Genomic DNA, 20,563 nt, shown 5'->3' with positions numbered 1-20,563 from the left:
GGGGGGGGGGGGTTTCCTCCTTTTTTCTCAGGCTTAGATTGATAGAAAATTCGCACTTTTGGGGGGGGGGGGGGTTCTAGAATAAACTAGTCCGGAATGGTCAGGAGAGCCTTCTTTATGCTGCCATCTTGGTGGTGTTCCACCCGGAAGAGGCTTTTTACAAACCACTCATCCCTCTCTTAACTGGCCATTGGCCAGGATTGGAACCTGATATAAACATTAAACCTACTAGCGCCGCTTTTTTAGTGCCTCATAACTGCTTGTTCAAGGCTTTTCACTTGTGCTCCTGCTCAGACATTCATGCTGTGTTTTCACTTGTGCTCCTGCTCAGACATTCATGCTGTGTTTTCACTTATGCTCCTGCTCAGACATTCATGCTGTGTCTTGGGGGTTGTTGCATGCAGGGCATCTCCACGGGCAAGCACCACGCAGCGGTGATGACCAACAATGAACAGTGGGAGAATGCCTGTGTGCGTGCGGGCCGTACCAGCGGCGACCTCGCCCACCCTCTGGTGTACTGCCCGGAGCTGCACTTCAGCGAGTTCACCTCTGCTGTGGCCGACATGAAGAACTCCGTGGCAGTAAGTGACAACAAACCCTCCACCAGCTGCAGCGTAGCTTCTAACAACAAATCCTCCACCAGCTGCAGCGTAGCTTCTAACAACAAACCCTCCACCAGCTGCAGCGTAGCTTTTAACAACAAATCCTCCAGCAGCTGCAGTGTAGCTTCTAACAACAAACCCTCCACCAGCTGCAGCGTAGCTTCTAACAACAAACCCTCCACCAGCTGCAGCGTAGCTTCTAACAACAAACCCTCCACCATCTGCAGTGTAGCTTCTAACAAACCCTCCACCAGCTGCAGTATAGCTTCTAACAACAAACCCTCCACCATGTGCAGTGTAGCTTCTAACAACAAACCCTCCAGCAGCTGCAGTGTCACTTCTAAAAACAAACCCTCCACCAGCTGCAGTGTAGCTTCTAACAACAAAACCTCCACCATGTGCAGTGTAGCTTCTAACAACAAACCCTCCACCAGCTGCAGTGTAGCTTCTAACAACAAACCCTCCACCAGCTGCAGTGTAGCTTCTAACAACAAACCCTCCACCAGCTGCAGTGTAGCTTCTAACAACAAACCCTCCACCAGCTGCAGTGTAGCTTCTAACAACAAACCCTCCACCATGTGCAGTGTAGCTTCTAACAACAAACCCTCCACCAGCTGCAGTGTAGCTTCTAACAACAAACCCTCCACCAGCTGCAGTGTAACCTCTAACAACAAACCCTCCACCATGTGCAGTGTAGCTTCTAACAACAAACCCGCCAGCAGCTGCAGTGTAACCTCTAACAACAAACCCTCCACCAGCTGCAGTGTAGCTTCCAACAACAAACCCTCCACCAGCTGCAGTGTAGCTTCTAACAACAAACCCTCCACCAGCTGCAGTGTAGCTTCTCACAACAAACCCTCCACCAGCTGCAGTGTAGCTTCTAACAACAAACCCTCCAGCAGCTGCAGTGTAACCTCTAACAACAAACCCTCCACCATGTGCAGTGTAGCTTCTATCAACAAACCATCCAGGAGCTGCAGTGTAACCTCTAACAACAAACCCTCCACCAGCTGCAGTGTAGCTTCTAACAACAAACCCTCCACCAGCTCCAGTGTAGCTTCTAACAACAAACCCTCCAGCAGCTGCAGTGTAGCTTCTAACAACAAACCCTCCACCAGCTGCAGTGTAGCTTCTAACAACAAACCCTTCACCAGCTGCAGTGCAGCTTCTAACAACAAACCCTCCACCATGTGCAGTGTAGCTTCTAACAACAAACCCTCCTGCAGCTGCATTGTCACTTCTAACAACAAACCCTCCACCAGCTGCAGTGTCACTTCTAACAACAAACCCTCCACCAGCTGCAGTGTAACCTCTAACAACAAACCCTCCACCAGCTGCAGTGTAGCTTCTAACAACAAACCCTCCACCAGCTGCAGTGTCACTTAACAACAAACCCTCCACCAGCTGCAGTGTAGCTTCCAACAACAAACCCTCCACCAGCTGCAGTGTAGCTTCTAACAACAAACCCTCCACCATGTGCAGTGTAGCTTCTAACAACAAATCCTCCAGCAGCTGCAGTGTAGCTTCTAACAACAAACCCTCCACCAGCTGCAGCGTAACCTCTAACAACAAACCCTCCACCAGCTGCAGTGTAACCTCTAACAACAAACCCTCCACCATGTGCAGTGTAGCTTCTAACAACAAACCCTCCACCAGCTGCAGCGTAGCTTCTAACAACAAACCCTCCACCATCTGCAGTGTAGCTTCTAACAACAAACCCTCCACCAGCTGCAGTGTAACCTCTAACAACAAACCCTCCACCATGTGCAGTGTAGCTTCTAACAACAAACCCTCCACCAGCTGCAGTGTAGCTTCTAACAACAAACCCTCCACCAGCTGCAGTGTAACCTCTAACAACAAACCCTCCACCAGCTGCAGTGTAGCTTCTAACAACAAACCCTTCACCAGCTGCAGTGCAGCTTCTAACAACAAACCCTCCACCATGTGCAGTGTAGCTTCTAACAACAAACCCTCCTGCAGCTGCATTGTCACTTCTAACAACAAACCCTCCACCAGCTGCAGTGTCACTTCTAACAACAAACCCTCCACCAGCTGCAGTGTAACCTCTAACAACAAACCCTCCACCAGCTGCAGTGTAGCTTCTAACAACAAACCCTCCACCAGCTGCAGTGTCACTTAACAACAAACCCTCCACCAGCTGCAGTGTAGCTTCCAACAACAAACCCTCCACCAGCTGCAGTGTAGCTTCTAACAACAAACCCTCCACCATGTGCAGTGTAGCTTCTAACAACAAATCCTCCAGCAGCTGCAGTGTAGCTTCTAACAACAAACCCTCCACCAGCTGCAGCGTAACCTCTAACAACAAACCCTCCACCAGCTGCAGTGTAACCTCTAACAACAAACCCTCCACCATGTGCAGTGTAGCTTCTAACAACAAACCCTCCACCAGCTGCAGCGTAGCTTCTAACAACAAACCCTCCACCATCTGCAGTGTAGCTTCTAACAACAAACCCTCCACCAGCTGCAGTGTAACCTCTAACAACAAACCCTCCACCATGTGCAGTGTAGCTTCTAACAACAAACCCTCCACCAGCTGCAGTGTAGCTTCTAACAACAAACCCTCCACCAGCTGCAGTGTAACCTCTAACAACAAACCCTCCACCAGCTGCAGTGTAACCTCTAACAACAAACCCTCCACCATGTGCAGTGTAGCTTCTAACAACAAACCCTCCACCAGCTGCAGTGTAGCCTCTAACAACAAACCCTCCACCATCTGCAGTGTAGCTTCTAACAACAAACCCTCCACCAGCTGCAGTGTAACCTCTAACAACAAACCCTCCACCATGTGCAGTGTAGCTTCTAACAACAAACCCTCCACCAGCTGCAGTGTAGCTTCTAACATTTGTTTTCTCTGTTTAGTCATCGGATGAAAACCTTTAAACAACTGGTTTTTGCTACTGATAATCTAGAAACATTAAATAATTCATGAAGGTATGGACAAGATCACTTATGAGTATAGACTACATCAAACCTGTGTATTATGTACAAACCCAGAAGTAGTTCATCTCTTTCTGTGTCGTCTCCTGAGCACAATAAGGTTTGCAGTTTAAAATATAATAGTTATCCAAGCTGAGCAACAGCAGGTCATGTGATCTTACTTCACACGAGCAGGTGTTTCCTCAGAAGGATAGAGTTACATTTACAGTGATTTGTAGTTATATGATCGCCTTTTGTGTGTATAGCTGGTGTTGTATGTCTTTCACCAGGGTAACAAATACGTCTAAATATAATGTGGTGTTGTAACAAGTATGATGACTGTATAACAAACCTGATGATTGCTGTGAAGTCACATGGATAATATTGTGACTCTTCTGCTTTGGACAGGGTCCAAGCTTGAGTTATCAAAGTCTTCTTAAAGCAGAAGGCCAGTGTGTGTGTGTTTATGTGTGTATAAATGTTTTTTTTTTTTATTTGATTTTATGTTTTTTTGTACTGTTGATATGGTCTATGAGAAGACTGAAACCAACAATGATTTTCTGCGACTCACCAGCAGCCACAGTATGCCAACAACAGATACCATGACATTGTGCAAGCGGGTAACTGTTGTATTCCAAACACCAGTTGAATCAGGTCACAGAGCTGTACCCTTCCAAACACCAGTTGAACCAGGTCACAGAGCTGTACCCTTCCAAAAACCAGTTGAATCAGGTCACAGAGTGGTATCCTTCCAAACACCAGTTGAACTAGGTCACAGGGCTGTACCCTTCCAAACACCAGTTGAACCAGGTCACAGAGCTGTACCCTTCCAAACACCAGTTGAACCAGGTCACAGAGCTGTATCCTTCCAAACACCAGTTGAACCAGGTCACAGAGCTGTACCCTTCCAAACACCAGTTGAATCAGGTCACAGAGCTGTACCCTTCCAAACACCAATTGAATCAGGTCACAGAGTGGTATCCTTCCAAACACCAGTTGAACCAGGTCACAGGGCTGTACCCTTCCAAACACCAGTTGAATCAGGTCACAGAGCTGTACCCTTCCAAACACGAGTTGAATCAGGTCACAGAGCGGTACCCTTCCAAACACCAGTTGAATTAGGTCACAGAGCTGTATCCTTCCAAACACCAGTTGAATTAGGTCACAGGGCTGTACCCTTCCAAACACCAGTTGAATCAGGTCACAGGGCTGTATCCTTCCAAACTCCAGTTGAATCAGGTCACAGGGCTGTACCCTTCCAAACACCAGTTGAATCAGGTCACAGAGCTGTACCCTTCCAAACACCAGTTGAATCAGGTCACAGGGCTGTATCCTTCCAAACACCAGTTGAACCAGGTCACAGGGCTGGACCCTTCCAAACACCAGTTGAATCAGGTCACAGAGTGGTATCCTTCCAAACACCAGTTGAATCAGGTCACAGAGTGGTATCCTTCCAAACACCAGTTGAACCAGGTCACAGAGCTGTATCCTTCCAAACACCAGTTGAATCAGGTCACAGAGCTGTACCCTTCCAAACACCAGTTGAATCAGGTCACAGAGTGGTATCCTTCCAAACACCAGTTCAACCAGGTCACAGGGCTGTACCCTTCCAAACACCAGTTGAATCAGGTCACAGAGCTGTACCCTTCCAAACACCAGTTGAACTAGGTCAGAGTTCTACCCTTCCAAACACCAGTTGAACCAGGTCACAGAGCTGTATCCTTCCAAACACCAGTTGAACCAGGTCACAGAGCTGTACCCTTCCAAACACCAGTTGAACCAGGTCACAGAGCTGTATCCTTCCAAACACCAGATGAACCAGGTCACAGAGCTGTATCCTTCCAAACACCAGTTGAATCAGGTCACAGAGCTGTATCCTTCCAAACACCAGTTGAACTAGGTCAGAGTTCTATCCTTCCAAACACCAGTTGAACCAGGTCACAGAGCTGTATCCTTCCAAACACAAGTTGAACCAGGTCACAGAGCTGTACCCTTCCAAACACCAGTTGAATCAGGTCACAGAGCGGTACCCTTCCAAACACCAGTTGAATCAGGGCACAGAGTGGTATCCTTCCAAACACCAGTTTAACCAGGTCACAGGGCTGTACCCTTCCAAACACCAGTTGAACCAGGTCACAGAGCTGTATCCTTCCACACACCAGTTGAATCAGGTCACAGAGCTGTACCCTTCCAAGCACCAGTTGAACCAGGTCACAGAGCTGTACCCTTCCAAACACCAGTTGAACCAGGTCACAGAGCTGTACCCTTCCAAACACCAGTTGAACCAGGTCACAGAGCTGTATCCTTCCAAACACCAGTTGAATCAGGTCACAGAGCTGTACCCTTCCAAACACCAGTTGAATCAGGTCACAGAGCGGTACCCTTCCAAACACCAGTTGAATCAGGGCACAGAGTGGTATCCTTCCAAACACCAGTTTAACCAGGTCACAGGGCTGTACCCTTCCAAACACCAGTTGAACCAGGTCACAGAGCTGTATCCTTCCACACACCAGTTGAATCAGGTCACAGAGCTGTACCCTTCCAAGCACCAGTTGAACCAGGTCACAGAGCTGTACCCTTCCAAACACCAGTTGAACCAGGTCACAGAGCTGTACCCTTCCAAACACCAGTTGAACCAGGTCACAGAGCTGTATCCTTCCAAACACCAGTTGAATCAGGTCACAGAGCTGTACCCTTCCAAACACCAGTTGAACCAGGTCACAGGGCTGTATCCTTCCAAACACCAGTTGAATCAGGTCACAGAGCGGTACCCTTCCAAACACCAGTTGAACCAGGTCACAGGGCTGTATCCTTCCAAACACCAGTTGAATCAGGTCACAGAGCGGTACCCTTCCAAACACCAGTTGAATCAGGTCACAGAGCGGTACCCTTCTAAACACCAGTTGAATTAGGTCACAGGGCTGTATCCTTCCAAACACCAGTTGAATTAGGTCACAGGGCTGTACCCTTCCATACACCAGTTGAATCAGGTCACAGAGCTGTATCCTTCCAAACTCCAGTTGAATCGGGTCACAGGGCTGTACCCTTCCAAACACCAGTTGAATCAGGTCACAGAGCTGTACCCTTCCAAACACCAGTTGAATAGGGTCACAGGGCTGTACCCTTCCAAACACCAGTTGAACCAGGTCACAGAGCAGTACCCTTCCAAACACCAGTTGAACCAGGTCACAGAGTGGTATCCTTCCAAACACCAGTTGAACCAGGTCACAGGGCTGTACCCTTCCAAACACCAGTTGAATCAGGTCACAGAGTGGTATCCTTCCAAACACCAGTTGAACCAGGTCACAGGGCTGTACCCTTCCAAACACCAGTTGAATCAGGTCACAAAGCTGTACCCTTCCAAACACCAGTTGAATCAGGTCACAGAGCGGTACCCTTCCAAACACCAGTTGAATTAGGTCACAGAGCTGTATCCTTCCAAACACCAGTTGAATTAAGTCACAGGGCTGTACCCTTCCAAACACCAGTTGAATCAGGTCACAGGGCTGTATCCTTCCAAACACCAGTTGAACCAGGTCACAGAGCTGTATCCTTCCAAACACCAGTTGAACCAGGTCACAGAGCTGTACCCTTCCAAACACCAGTTGAATCAGGTCACAGAGCTTTACCCTTCCAAACACCAGTTGAATCAGGTCACAGGGCTGTATCCTTCCAAACACCAGTTGAACCAGGTCACAGGGCTGTACCCTTCCAAACACCAGTTGAATCAGGTCACAGAGTGGTATCCTTCCAAACACCAGTTGAATCAAGTCACAGGGCTGTACCCTTCCAAACACCAGTTGAACCAGGTCACAGAGCTGTATCCTTCCAAACACCAGTTGAATCAGGTCACAGAGCTGTACCCTTCCACACACCAGTTGAACCAGGTCACAGAGCTGTACCCTTCCAAACACAAGTTGAATCAGGTCACAGAGTGGTATCCTTCCAAACACCAGTTCAACCAGGTCACAGGGCTGTACCCTTCCAAACACCAGTTGAATCAGGTCACAGAGCAGTACCCTTCCAAACACCAGTTGAACCAGGTCACAGAGTTCTACCCTTCCAAACACTAATTGAACCAGGTCACAGAACTGTATCCTTCCAAACACCAGTTGAACCAGGTCACAGAGCTGTATCCTTCCAAACACCAGTTGAATCAGGTCACAGGGCTGTACCCTTCCAAACACCATTTGAACCAGTTCACAGAACTGTATCCTTCCAAACACCAGTTGAATCAGGTCACAGAGCTGTACCATTCCAAACACCAGTTGAATCAGGTCACAGGGCTGTACCCTTCCAAACACCAGTTGAACCAGGTCACAGAGCTGTATCCTTCCAAACACCAGTTGAATCAGGTCACAGAGCTGTACCATTCCAAACACCAGTTGAACCAGGTCACAGAGCTGTACCCTTCCAAACACCAGTTGAATCAGGTCACAGAGCTGTATCCTCCCAAACACCAGTTGAACTAGGTCACAGGGCTGTACCCTTCCAAACACCAGTTGAACCAGGTCACAGAGCTGTACCCTTCCAAACACCAGTTGAACCAGGTCACAGAGCTGTATCCTTCCAAACTCCAGTTGAATCAGGTCACAGGGCTGTACCCTTCCAAACACCAGTTGAACCAGGTCACAGAGCTGTATCCTTCCAAACACCAGTTGAATCAGGTCACAGAGCTGTACCATTCCAAACACCAGTTGAACCAGGTCACAGAGCTGTACCCTTCCAAACACCAGTTGAATCAGGTCACAGAGTGGTATCCTTCCAAACACCAGTTGAATCAGGTCACAGAGCGGTACCCTTCCAAACACCAGTTGAATTAGGTCACAGAGCTGTATCCTTCCAAACACCAGTTGAATTAAGCCACAGGGCTGTACCCTTCCAAACACCAGTTGAATCAGGTCAAAGGGCTGTATCCTTCCAAACACCAGTTGAATCAGGTCACAGAGCTGTACCATTCCAAACACCAGTTGAACCAGGTCACAGAGCTGTACCCTTCCAAACACCAGTTGAATCAGGTCACAGAGTGGTATCCTTCCAAACACCAGTTGAATCAGGTCACAGAGCTGTACCCTTCCAAACACCAGTTGAATTAGGTCACAGAGCTGTATCCTTCCAAACACCAGTTGAATTAAGTCACAGGGCTGTACCCTTCCAAACACCAGTTGAATCAGGTCACAGGGCTGTATCCTTCCAAACACCAGTTGAACCAGGTCACAGGGCTGTACCCTTCCAAACACCAGTTGAATCAGGTAACAGAGTGGTATCCTTCCAAACACCAGTTGAATCAGGTAACAGAGTGGTATCCTTCCAAACACCAGTTGAATCAGGTCACAGAGCTGTATCCTTCCAAACACCAGTTGAACCAGGTCACAGAGCTGTATCCTTCCAAACACCAGTTGAATCAGGTCACAGAGCTGTACCCTTCCACACACCAGTTGAACCAGGTCACAGAGCTGTACCCTTCCAAACACAAGTTGAATCAGGTCACAGAGTGGTATCCTTCCAAACACCAGTTCAACCAGGTCACAGGGCTGTACCCTTCCAAACACCAGTTGAATCAGGTCACAGAGCTGTACCCTTCCAAACACCAGTTGAACCAGGTCACAGAGTTCTACCCTTCCAAACACCAGTTGAACCAGTTCACAGAACTGTATCCTTCCAAACACCAGTTGAACCAGGTCACAGAGCTGTATCCTTCCAAACACCAGTTGAATCAGGTCACAGGGCTGTACCCTTCCAAACACCAGTTGAACCAGGTCACAGAGCTGTATCCTTCCAAACACCAGTTGAATCAGGTCACAGAGCTGTACCATTCCAAACACCAGTTGAACCAGGTCACAGAGCTGTACCCTTCCAAACACCAGTTGAATCAGGTCACAGAGCTGTATCCTTCCAAACACCAGTTGAACTAGGTCACAGGGCTGTACCCTTCCAAACACCAGTTGAACCAGGTCACAGAGCGGTACCCTTCCAAACACCAGTTGAACCAGGTCACAGAGCTGTATCCTTCCAAACTCCAGTTGAATCAGGTCACAGGGCTGTACCCTTCCAAACACCAGTTGAACCAGGTCACAGAGCTGTATCCTTCCAAACACCAGTTGAATCAGGTCACAGAGCTGTACCATTCCAAACACCAGTTGAACCAGGTCACAGAGCTGTACCCTTCCAAACACCAGTTGAATCAGGTCACAGAGTGGTATCCTTCCAAACACCAGTTGAATCAGGTCACAGAGCGGTACCCTTCCAAACACCAGTTGAATTAGGTCACAGAGCTGTATCCTTCCAAACACCAGTTGAATTAAGTCACAGGGCTGTACCCTTCCAAACACCAGTTGAATCAGGTCAAAGGGCTGTATCCTTCCAAACACCAGTTGAATCAGGTCACAGAGCTGTACCATTCCAAACACCAGTTGAACCAGGTCACAGAGCTGTACCCTTCCAAACACCAGTTGAATCAGGTCACAGAGTGGTATCCTTCCATACACCAGTTGAATCAGGTCACAGAGCTGTACCCTTCCAAACACCAGTTGAATTAGGTCACAGAGCTGTATCCTTCCAAACACCAGTTGAATTAAGTCACAGGGCTGTACCCTTCCAAACACCAGTTGAATCAGGTCACAGGGCTGTATCCTTCCAAACACCAGTTGAACCAGGTCACAGAGCTGTATCCTTCCAAACTCCAGTTGAATCAGGTCACAGGGCTGACACACCCGTGTCTAATAGTTTGCTGGCAGCAGGAGTCATTATCCCATGTACTCATTCACCAGTGAGGACGCCTGTCATTCCATTTTAAAAGATAAGGCCAAAAACCAGCCAGTAGAACCAGCCAGTAGAGTGGTGATTCATGCAAGATTTACAAGCAGTAAATGCAGTGGTGTCCATGTGCACCCAGATTCTCAGTGTTGGTTTCCTTATATGGACCATTTGTGTTGCTTGTAAAGCCACCTGAGGCAAGTTTGTGATATTGGGCTATACAAATAAAACTGACTTGACTTGACTTGCCCAGGATGCCACAAGGTTACGTTGAGTCCCCAGCAGTTTATTCTCAGGTTTTGTGTGCAAGTCTGGAGACGTTAGGTCTTCCAGCAGGGAGTACGCTGATACAGTATGTTGACAATTTTTTTTTCTTAAATTTATTTCTAGTTTTTCCCCTTATCCCACCCGATTAACCCAATGGCATATGGCCGGAACTCTTGTCGAATAACTCCCCTGGCTCACGTTTCCACAGGAAGGAGATGGGCGTAACACCAGCTTCCTTCAAACTCGTGTCGGCTGCTCTCGCTATTTTACACGCTGAAGCCTCGCATGGATTGCATCACCTTCAGGCCGCGAAGGAGGCATAGGGAGAATGCTTTCCGTTGCTTGGCTGCAGGCGCCCGGGTGGGCCAGAGGGGTCGCTGGAGAACAACGAGTCCCCGAACACTACACCGATCTACACCCACTATCCCTCGGGTAAGGGTGGCCTAATGAATGCCTTATCCCATGGACGCTCTGGCCGTGACCGGTTACGGCGAGTCTGGGATACGAACCTCCCAGCCACATGACGAGCAGATTGCAAGAACGGCGGTTTATTCCGCTTGGCCACCAGAGCGGCTTAGTATGTTGACAATTTGATATCTGTTCATCAACAAACAAGCTTGTGAGATCGGTACCATTGCATTGCTAGACCATCTGGCAGAGCAGGGCCACAAGGCCAATCTGATTAAATTGTAATTTGTCTAGGAAAAAGTCACCTTTTTAGGGCACGAGGTCTCTAAAAATTACAAGGAGTTCAATGGCTTGCAAAATGTCGCCGTCTCTGATGCTGGCTACAAAGCAGCTGCTGGTAAGTAGGAGAAAATCTCCCCCCTCATTGTTGGTTTCAATCTTCTCATAGACTGTACATTGGTTATATCCTTTAAATTTGTGAGTATATTTGAGATGGTAATGAGATGTCAGTGGCTTGCATTAATAGTCAGCTGTTTTAGTGTTTGTTGTTTTTTGCTTGTATTTAACAGGACCGAGAGAATGCCCAGAGTTCCTGTGCTGGTCTCTTTATTGGCTCCCATCTGGGCTTTGACTGGCCTGGTGTGTGGGTCCATGTAGACATAGCCTCCCCGGTCCATGCTGTGAGTGCTTTGTTTTTTAATAGAATAATTTCAAGTTTATTTGTGATAAATGAAAACTAAGTTTACACTTATTCTCATAATGAAATGCTTGTTTCACTGGCTGAACGCACAAGTGGAAAATGAATTACTTAGAGAAATGTAAGTGCAAGAACAGGATACATGTGCGAAAACATCAGTGCAGACTTACATGTACTTTGTTGGACAGTGTGCTACAGAGGAGAATGTCTAAGGTGACATGCAGTGGTATTGTGAACAGTAAGCGTTTGCAAATGGCAGATAGTTCAGTTGGTAACAGTACCCATAACGAACAGTTATTGTCACAGTAAAATGTGAAAATGGCAAATGGCGCAATTGGTGACAGCAACCATAATGAAACGTGTATTGTAAATGCAATAAACTTGTGTAAATAGCAGAACGTACAGTCGATAACGGTAGCTTTAATGAACAGCTTAAGTGTGCAGTTTTACTATGGAAGGGGCAGTCTGTGATTGAGTGATCAGTTTGATCAGTTTAAGAGTCTTATGGCTTAGAGGTAGAAGCTGTCTCGAAAATTGTTGTTCCGAGACCTGATGTTCCGGTACCTCTTGCCAGACGGAAGTAGAGATACCAGTCTGTGTCCAGGGTGGCTGGGGTACCTGATTATTTTGTGGGCTTTCTTCGGGTACCTCCAGTAATAAATGTCCTGCATGGTGGGCAGATCACTGCCTGTGATGTACTCTGCCATTTTCACTACCTTCTACAGAGCTTTGCGATAAAGGGCAGAACAGTAGCCGTGACAGTGATGCAGCCAGTCAGGATGCTCTCAATGTTGCATTGATAAAAATTAGTAAGGGCCCGTAGGGCCATGCCAAATTTCCTCAGCCTCCAGAAGAAGAATAGTTGTTGACATACTGTATTGCTCACAGTGTCTGTATGAAAGGACCAAGGCAAATCCTCAGTGATGTGGACATCAAGGAACTTGAAGCTGCTGGCTCTTTCCACCAGTGATCCATTGATGTGGATGGGAGCGTGCGCACCCTCCTGATGTCTGCTGAAGTCCAGAGTCATCTCTTTGGTTTTGCTGATGTTGAGGGAGAGTTTATTGTCCTAGCACCACCTTGCCAGGGCTTTCACCTCTTCCTTGTAGAGTGCTTCATCACGTTGTCTGAGGACGGTGGTGTCATCAGCAAACTTGATGATGGAATTGGAGCTGTGGTGGGCCACACAGAACTTGGTTGGTGAACAGGGAGTACAGGAGTGGGCTCGCATGCAGCCCTGTGGGGCACTGGTGTTCAGGATCAATGAGGAAGAGGTAGCGCTGCCCATTCTCACCACCTGGTATCTGCCTGTCAAAGTCCAGGATCCAGTTGCAGATGTAGGTGTTGAATCCCAGGTCCTTGAGCTTGCTGACAAACTTTGAGATCATGATGGTGTTGAAACTGAGCTGTAGTCAAAGAACATCATTCTCACATACGTGTTCCTCTTTTACCGAAGGGAAAGGGTGATGTGCAGCTTGGTGGCAATGGCGTCATTGGTGGATTGGATTGGTCTGTAGGCAAACTGCAGAGTGTCTGGTGTATCAGGTAGTGATGAGATTATGTGGGTCTTGACTAGCTGCTCAAAGCATTTCATTATGACTGAAGTGAGTGCTACGGGGTAGTAGTCATTGAAGCAGGTTACCTTTGCTGGGATGATGGTGACCTTTTTGAATTATGTGGGGACTACAGACGTAGAAGTAGAACATAGAAATGTTGAAAAAGTCTGTGAATGTGCCAGCCAGCTGGTCATGACAGGCTTTTAGAACACTTGCTGGAATGTCATCCGGGCCAGGTGCTTTGCAGGAGTTAACTCTCTGGAAGGTTTTCCTTACCTTTGCCACAGCCAGTGATAGTGTGGTGTCCCACGGTGCTGCAGGTGTCTCTGCAGTATAGGCTCAATGTTTTGGGCATCAAAGTGAGCATAGAAGGTGTGGAACTTGTCTGGAAGTGAGGCTAACAACCGACGAATGTACTGTTAAATAATTAAATCACATTCATATTCACATCCAAAGGAATTGAATCAAGTGCAACTGGACTTGGTATATATCCGTGAAGACGTTTCGCCTCTCTTCCAAGAGGCTTCCTCAGTTCGTGCCTTTCTGACTAGACCAAGCTAGTCTGACTGGCTGCTGATGAGACTCAGATATTTATCCTCTTTGGAGTCGTTATCAGAGCTAATGATGTCCATGGCTCTTTGTGTTCCGATGTTCTAGCCACGCCCGTCGTTATCAGAGCTATTGATGTGCATGGCTCTTTGTGATCCGATGTTAAGCAGCGACGGTCGTTGGGGGTGTTAGTTTCGACTTCGTTAGTGCTCCATTCAGTGGTCATGAGAGTCGTTGGAGCCGTTAGTGAGTGACTGTTGTTCTTGGAGGCTAGGCTTCTTGAGTCTCCTGGGTAGAGATGAAAGGACGGCATTGTAAGTGGGAGATAGGTGGTGTCGCAGACCTCCTCCTTTGTTGAGGGATGGTTTTTCCAGTTTCACATAGATGGCTTCCTTCACCCCTCTTTCAAACCATCTATCTTCTCTGTCCAAAATGTGTACGTTGCTGTCCTCGAAGGAGTGTGTCTTCTCCCTTAGGTGTAGATAGACTGCTGAGTCTTGTCCTGAGGAGTTTGGCTTCTGTGTTGGCCCATCCGTTTGTGTAGTGGTTGTTTGGTTTCTCCTATGTATAGGTCAGTGCAATCCTCATTGCATTGTATGGCATACACCAGATTGCTTTTTCGTGCGTGTGGTACACGGTCTTTGGGATGAACCAGTCTTTGTCAGAGTGTGTTGCTGGGTTTGAAGTATACCGGGATGTGGTGTTTGTTTAAAATTCTCCTGGGTTTCTCGGAGACCCCAGAAACTTATGGGATGACTGTGCTCTTCCTTCTGTTCCTTTTCTCCTCGTCGCTCACCTGGTTGGTCTTTTTGGAACGTGTTGCAGTTTTCACAAAGGTCCAACTGGGGTAGCTGCAGGTTTTTAAAGCTCCCCTCAGGTGTTTGTGTTCTTCTCGTTGGGCCTGAGTGCTGCTGGGCACATTGTCAGCTCTGTGTTGCAGAGTTCTGATGACACTCAGTTTGTGTTCCAGAGGGTGGTGTGAGTCGAAAAGTAGATATTGGTCTGTGTGTGTAGGTTTCCTGTAAACCCCGATGTGGAGGCTCCTGTCTTCCCCAAATATCTGAGTTTCATCAGCAGCCAGTCAGACTAGCTTGGTCTAGTCAGAAAGGCACGAACTGAGGAAGCCTCTTGGATGAGAGGCGAAACGTCTTCACGGATATACACTCACCGGCCACTTTATTAGGCACACCTGTCCAACTGCTCGTTAACGCAAATTTCTAATCAGCCAATCACATGGCAGCAACTCAATACATTTAGGCATGTAGACATGGTCAAGACAATCTGCTGCAGTTCAAACCGAGCATCAGAATGGGGAAGAAAGGTGATTTAAGTGACTTTGAACGTGGCATGGTTGTTGGTGCCAGACGGGCTGGTTTGAGTATTTCAGAAACTGCTGATCTACTGGGATTTTCACGCACAACCATCTCTAGGGTTTACAGAGAATGGTCCGAAAAAGAGAAAATATCCAGTGAGCGGCAGTTCTGTGGGCGAAAATGCCTTGTTGATGCCAGAGGTCAGAGGAGAATGGCCAGACTGGTTCGAGCTGATAGAAAGGCAACAGTAACTCAAATAACCACTCATTACAACCGAGGTATGCAGAAGAGCATCTCTGAATGCACAACACGTCGAACCTTGAGGCAGATGGGCTACAGCAGCAGAAGACCACACCGGGTGCCACTCCTGTCAGCTAAGAACAGGAAACTGAGGCTACAATTCGCACAGGCTCACCAAAATTGGACAATAGAAGATTGGAAAAACGTTGCCTGGTCTGATGAGTCTCGATTTCTGCTGCGACATTCGGATGGTAGGGTCAGAATTTGGCGTCAACAACATGAAAGCATGGATCCATCCTGCCTTGTATCAACGGTTCAGGCTGGTGGTGTTGGTGTAATGGTGTGGGGGATATTTTCTTGGCACACTTTGGGCCCCTTAGTACCAATTGAGCATCGTGTCAACACCACAGCCTACCTGAGTATTGTTGCTGACCATGTCCATCCCTTTATGACCACAGTGTTCCCATCTTCTGATGGCTACTTCCAGCAGGATAACGCGCCATGTCATAAAGCTCGAATCATCTCAGACTGGTTTCTTGAACATGACAATGAGTTCACTGTACTCAAATGGCCTCCACAGTCACCAGATCTCAATCCAATAGAGCACCTTTGGGATGTGGTGGACCGGGAGATTCGTATCATGGATGTGCAGCTGACAAATCTGCAGCAACTGCGTGATGCTATCGTGTCAATATGGACCAAACTCTCTGAGGAATGTTTCCAGTACCTTGTTGAATCTATGCCACGAAGGATTAAGGCAGTTCTGAAGGCAAAAGTGGGTCCAACCCGGCACTAGCAAGGTGTACCTAATAAAGTGGCCAGTGAGTGTATACCAAGTCCAGTTGCACTTGATTCAATTCCTTCGGATGACCATGACCTGGATGAATGAGAACATTCACAGACATTCATATCCACACTTTCCTGTGAGTTGTTACTGTAGTGTTTGAAAACACACTCCCAAAAAAAAAAAGATAACTCCTTAAAAAGTGTAAAGTTGTGACGTTATTGGTGCGTATTTCTAACCATTTGGTCTTTAACTTGTCAAGGCATTACAGTAGATTACATTTAGGTAAATTCATAACGGGAATGCAATATGGTCTCTGTATTTTCTACTGTAGTGATGCTTGCTCAACGTATCTGACCCAGTCATATTTTTTACTTTTCCAGGGGGAGCGTGCTACAGGATTTGGGGTTGCTTTACTCATGGCTCTGTTTGGGCAGGCTTCAGATGACCCAATGCTCAACCAAGTATCCCCTCTGGGTTTGGCCGATGCCATGTCAGCAGACCAGATGGAGCGGGACTGTAAAAGGAGGAGACTTGTCTGAAACTTTGGGGTGTTATAGTCTTAAAATATCTGCCCAACTGCCACAAGACACCCTCAGTTGTAATACTTATTAATTTGGGTCATATTGAGTATGCAGGATTTTGGTCTAGCTACTCTGTTTAGGAATTAACGTATAAATATTATCCAACATTTGAAAAGTAATTGATTTTGGTAAATCAGAAAACTCAGTATTGTGATCAACCACCTGCTAGTACTTTTAAACTTGGCTCTTACCCTTAATGCACTGATCACCTTGCAGGAACGTCCACGCTTAAGTTCTAGTTTATGAATATGCATTGCTCATCTTCAGAGAGCAAGTTGCAGATTCTGGTTTGATAATTGGTCAATATTAATTCATATTTCAGTGGTTATAATTAAGATTTTACATTTCATGCTCTTAAATTTGTGACAATTGAAATATCAACACTGGAAAGTTAATTTTTCTAAAACCCTCTTCAAATATTGTAAATGTATAGTTGAAGCAATGTGAAGGTAATTATGACTGGTTTTCTGTTGGTAGTCTATGTCTAGTTTTTGGACGTTGCGGAACAGTACTGCTTGATTTTTGGGATTAAAAGTGCACTTTGCGTTTACCTTTTCTATGTTTGTGGGATGCATACATTCGCTGATTCAAAATGGAGACATGGGAAACATAGCGGTTTATTACATAATGGTTAGCAGTTTTTCTCTACTTTATTTTTGTTGATCAAGATGAGCACATGAAATACTGATCAAGAATCCTGCTCAAATCTGGCATTATTCTGTGTGTGTGACAATCAAGTTGCTCCTCGAAAAAAAAAAAGCGGTGCCATCTGACATTGGGTTCACCTGTTAAGGCAAATTCCAGTTGGGTCTCACCAGAACCAGAATCAGAATCATGTTTATTGGCCATGTTGGGTTGCACTACATGGAATGTGACTCTGGTTTCGTGGCTCTCTCAGTGTACTTAACATAGAATACCATACCAACACTACAACACAACAGCGGAGTGTAGTATTTTGCCTGCCTCATTCTGAAGGTTTTTGGAGGCAAGCTCATAGATGCTAACATACATAGGACATACTAACACATATGTTCAGTTTACCTCAAACAAGTCCAGTTTATCCAAACCTCTTAATTGCAAGGGAAAACGAAGTTTTGGAAAATTTGAATTCGTTAGCCGAAACTTAAAGTAAAAATATTTGATTAAATACCGGCACTGCAAACAAGCTACCATACTTGACCTATGTCTTTATGCATACTCAATAATCAGGTAAGGAAGTCACAGAAAGATAATTCAGTTCATCAGGACACGTTTATTGAGAGCAATGTTTCATCATCATCTAAGTGACCTCTTCAGTCTCAAGTGACTGCAAGAACCTCCACCCTTATAACCAATACAGTGGCATAACGACCCAAACCAAAAATCACTTTCATATGCAAATACTGTGAGCATTAACTAGAGTTACAGTGGCCATGTGTACTAGTCACAGAGGGTGGGGAATAGTTGCAATCGCAGCATTGTAAGATGGTGACAGATATACTCTTAGCGCCCCCCCCCCCCCGGGTTCAGGGATGGTCGTTCCCTCGTCACATAGATGGCCTCTTTGACTCCCCGTTCAAACCAGCGTTCCTCCCTATCAAGGATGTGCACATCCTCATCCTTGAAAGAGTGGCCACTGACGTGTAGATGGTGGAGTCCTGGCCTGACGTGTTAGCTCTCCTGTGTTGTGCCATCCTCTTGGCCAGCGTCTGGTTTCCTCGACGTACAAGTCACGGCAGTCCTCCTGGGACTTAACAGTGTACACTATATTGCTGCCGCCACTCCCGCCACATATGGAATCACCACTGTTTGGGCATCTTCCTGGCTTTGGCAAACGCCCAATTAGGATAACCACACTTAAACAGGACCTGTTTAATGTGGGATTTCTCCCCTTCCCCAGGTCGCTGTGTGGGTGGGGACGTTGTCAGCTCGGTGGTCCAGCGTCCTGATGATTCCTAGTTTGTGCTCCAGCAGATGATGAGAGTCAAACCTTAAGTACTGATCAGTATGTGTTGGTTTATGGTAAACATCAACAATCAAATGTCCCCCATCCCCAATTACAACTTCATAGTCTAAGAAGACTACCCTGTCATGTTCCACATGCTCCCTGGTGAACTTGATGTGGTGTCCACAGAGTTAATGTGGTTGGTGAAATGTGCTACATCCTGAGATTAATTTTAACCCAGGTGTCGTCCACAAATCTGAACCAATGGCTAAGTGGTGTCCCTGAATAGAACATCAGAGCCTCTTTTCCACTACAGGCTTTTGAAACTAAGGGAACCCATAGCACACCCATGATTCTTCCTGTGGTACTGCCCCCATATGTGAAGTATGTGTACTGAAGACACAGCTTCAGCAGCAGACATACTTGCTCAGTGTCAATAGATGGGTTTCCTGTTTACAAACATTACTGGGTGCATGCGCATCCAGGAGGCAAAACCGCTTTGGTAGCTCTCCAAAGATTATGAGATGCATAATCTTTGGAGAGCTACCGAAGCGGTTCAACAATGAAAGTGTTCAACATTCCAAAGTGACCCCTTTGGAATGTTGAACACTTTCCACCCATCCTTTTGGCGGTTTGTGCAGTTTATTGCACAACAACTGTGTGTCATCTCTGCTGTATCTGAGCTCTATCTTGGTTAAAATCTCTGCATAGCTGCTTTCTGCCCCCTAGTTGCGCACGCATCCCTGTGATGACGTTGCACGGAAACCCTACTATAGGACCAACCTTAACACTGATTAATTTGCATATGAAACCCATCATTGCTTTCGGTCGCTATGCCACTGCATTGTTTCTAAGGGTGGGGACACCTGCAGCCACTTGAGATTGAAGAGGTCACCTCGATGATGATGAAGTGTTTCTGTCAACAAACGTTGTGTCCAGATGAACTGATCCAACCTTCTGTGACCTCCTCACCTGGATTATTGAGCATGCATCAAAACACCCCGATCTCTCGACGTTGTCTTGAAGTGTGTCCAAATGTGCCATTCCGCGTGCATGTTCTGGCTCGGTGAGTGTTCCAAGGATGACCAGCAATTATGAACAAACGCCAATTCTGCCCATGGCCCATTTTGGACATTTCTCCCTTCCCGAAAGAAAAAACACACCCTCCTTTCTACCCTGCCAACCCCTGGAGATTTCTGACCAGTGAACGCAGTGACAACTCCCACATGGCTTTTGTTGACACGTTTTGGTTCGGACCAAAGCAAACCGACTGTAGGTGGGAAAAGGCCCTTGGACAGTATGTTCATATGCCCTGCTGACGGCACTGGGGAGGGGTGGGCCTGTCTCAGCTCGTCTCCAGGAACCCCCACAAAGACACTGGTAGCCTGCGTAAAACATTATAACAGTCAATAGAAATGATGAAAAATACTACGAGAATAAGACCCAGGTTTTGCCAACGTTGGTGTTATGTTTCAGTTAGAAATTCTTGTGGCATCAGCACAGTAAAAACGGTGAGCTCATGTTTTGGTTAAACCGTGTTGCCCGCTGTTCCCCCCCCCCCTCTTCTATGGACAGGCGTGTGATGCTGCATTTGATACCGAACTCGGAATTTGCCTTATTTAACTCTAAATCCTAACAGTGCGTTCATGGGCAACTGGGAAGTGGGACAGTTCCGACCTCTGAGTGGGGGACCAGGGGTATTGTCCGACTCGGAGGTCAGTCAGTCAGTCAGTCAAGTTGCATTTTATACAGCGCTTTTCTAGCTGCAACAGCCGCTCAAAGCGCTGTACTTTTCTGGTCAAATCCACGTCTTGTGTTGTTGTTGTTTTATACAAACGTAGACTTGTACTGGAATTAGGTTGGAACTCTTGCGCTTCCCAGTTGCTCATGAGCGCACTATGAGCCTCACAGTGACACCTGTGCATATCAGTGATCCGGTCCACTAC

General features: G+C 46.9%; 1 protein-coding gene across 1 annotated transcript in view; it reads left to right on the top strand.

The window, feature by feature from the left end:
- npepl1 (aminopeptidase like 1) overlaps positions 1–17,263 on the top strand; it is a 50,633-nt gene extending 33,370 nt beyond the window's left edge. Inside the window, exons 10-12 of the mRNA XM_056274035.1 lie at positions 405–581; positions 11,540–11,650; positions 16,493–17,263. Of these exons, the coding sequence (XP_056130010.1) occupies positions 405–581; positions 11,540–11,650; positions 16,493–16,651 (447 nt within the window). The 3' untranslated portion in view covers positions 16,652–17,263. The remainder of the gene's footprint in view (positions 1–404; positions 582–11,539; positions 11,651–16,492) is intronic.
- The last annotated feature ends 3,300 nt before the right edge of the window (positions 17,264–20,563 follow it).

This window comes from Lampris incognitus, chromosome 2, assembly GCF_029633865.1.
Source record: "Lampris incognitus isolate fLamInc1 chromosome 2, fLamInc1.hap2, whole genome shotgun sequence".
Classification (NCBI taxonomy): Eukaryota; Metazoa; Chordata; class Actinopteri; order Lampriformes; family Lampridae; genus Lampris; species Lampris incognitus.
Note: the sequence above shows the minus strand (reverse complement) of the source record. Positions and strands in the feature narration are given on the sequence as shown.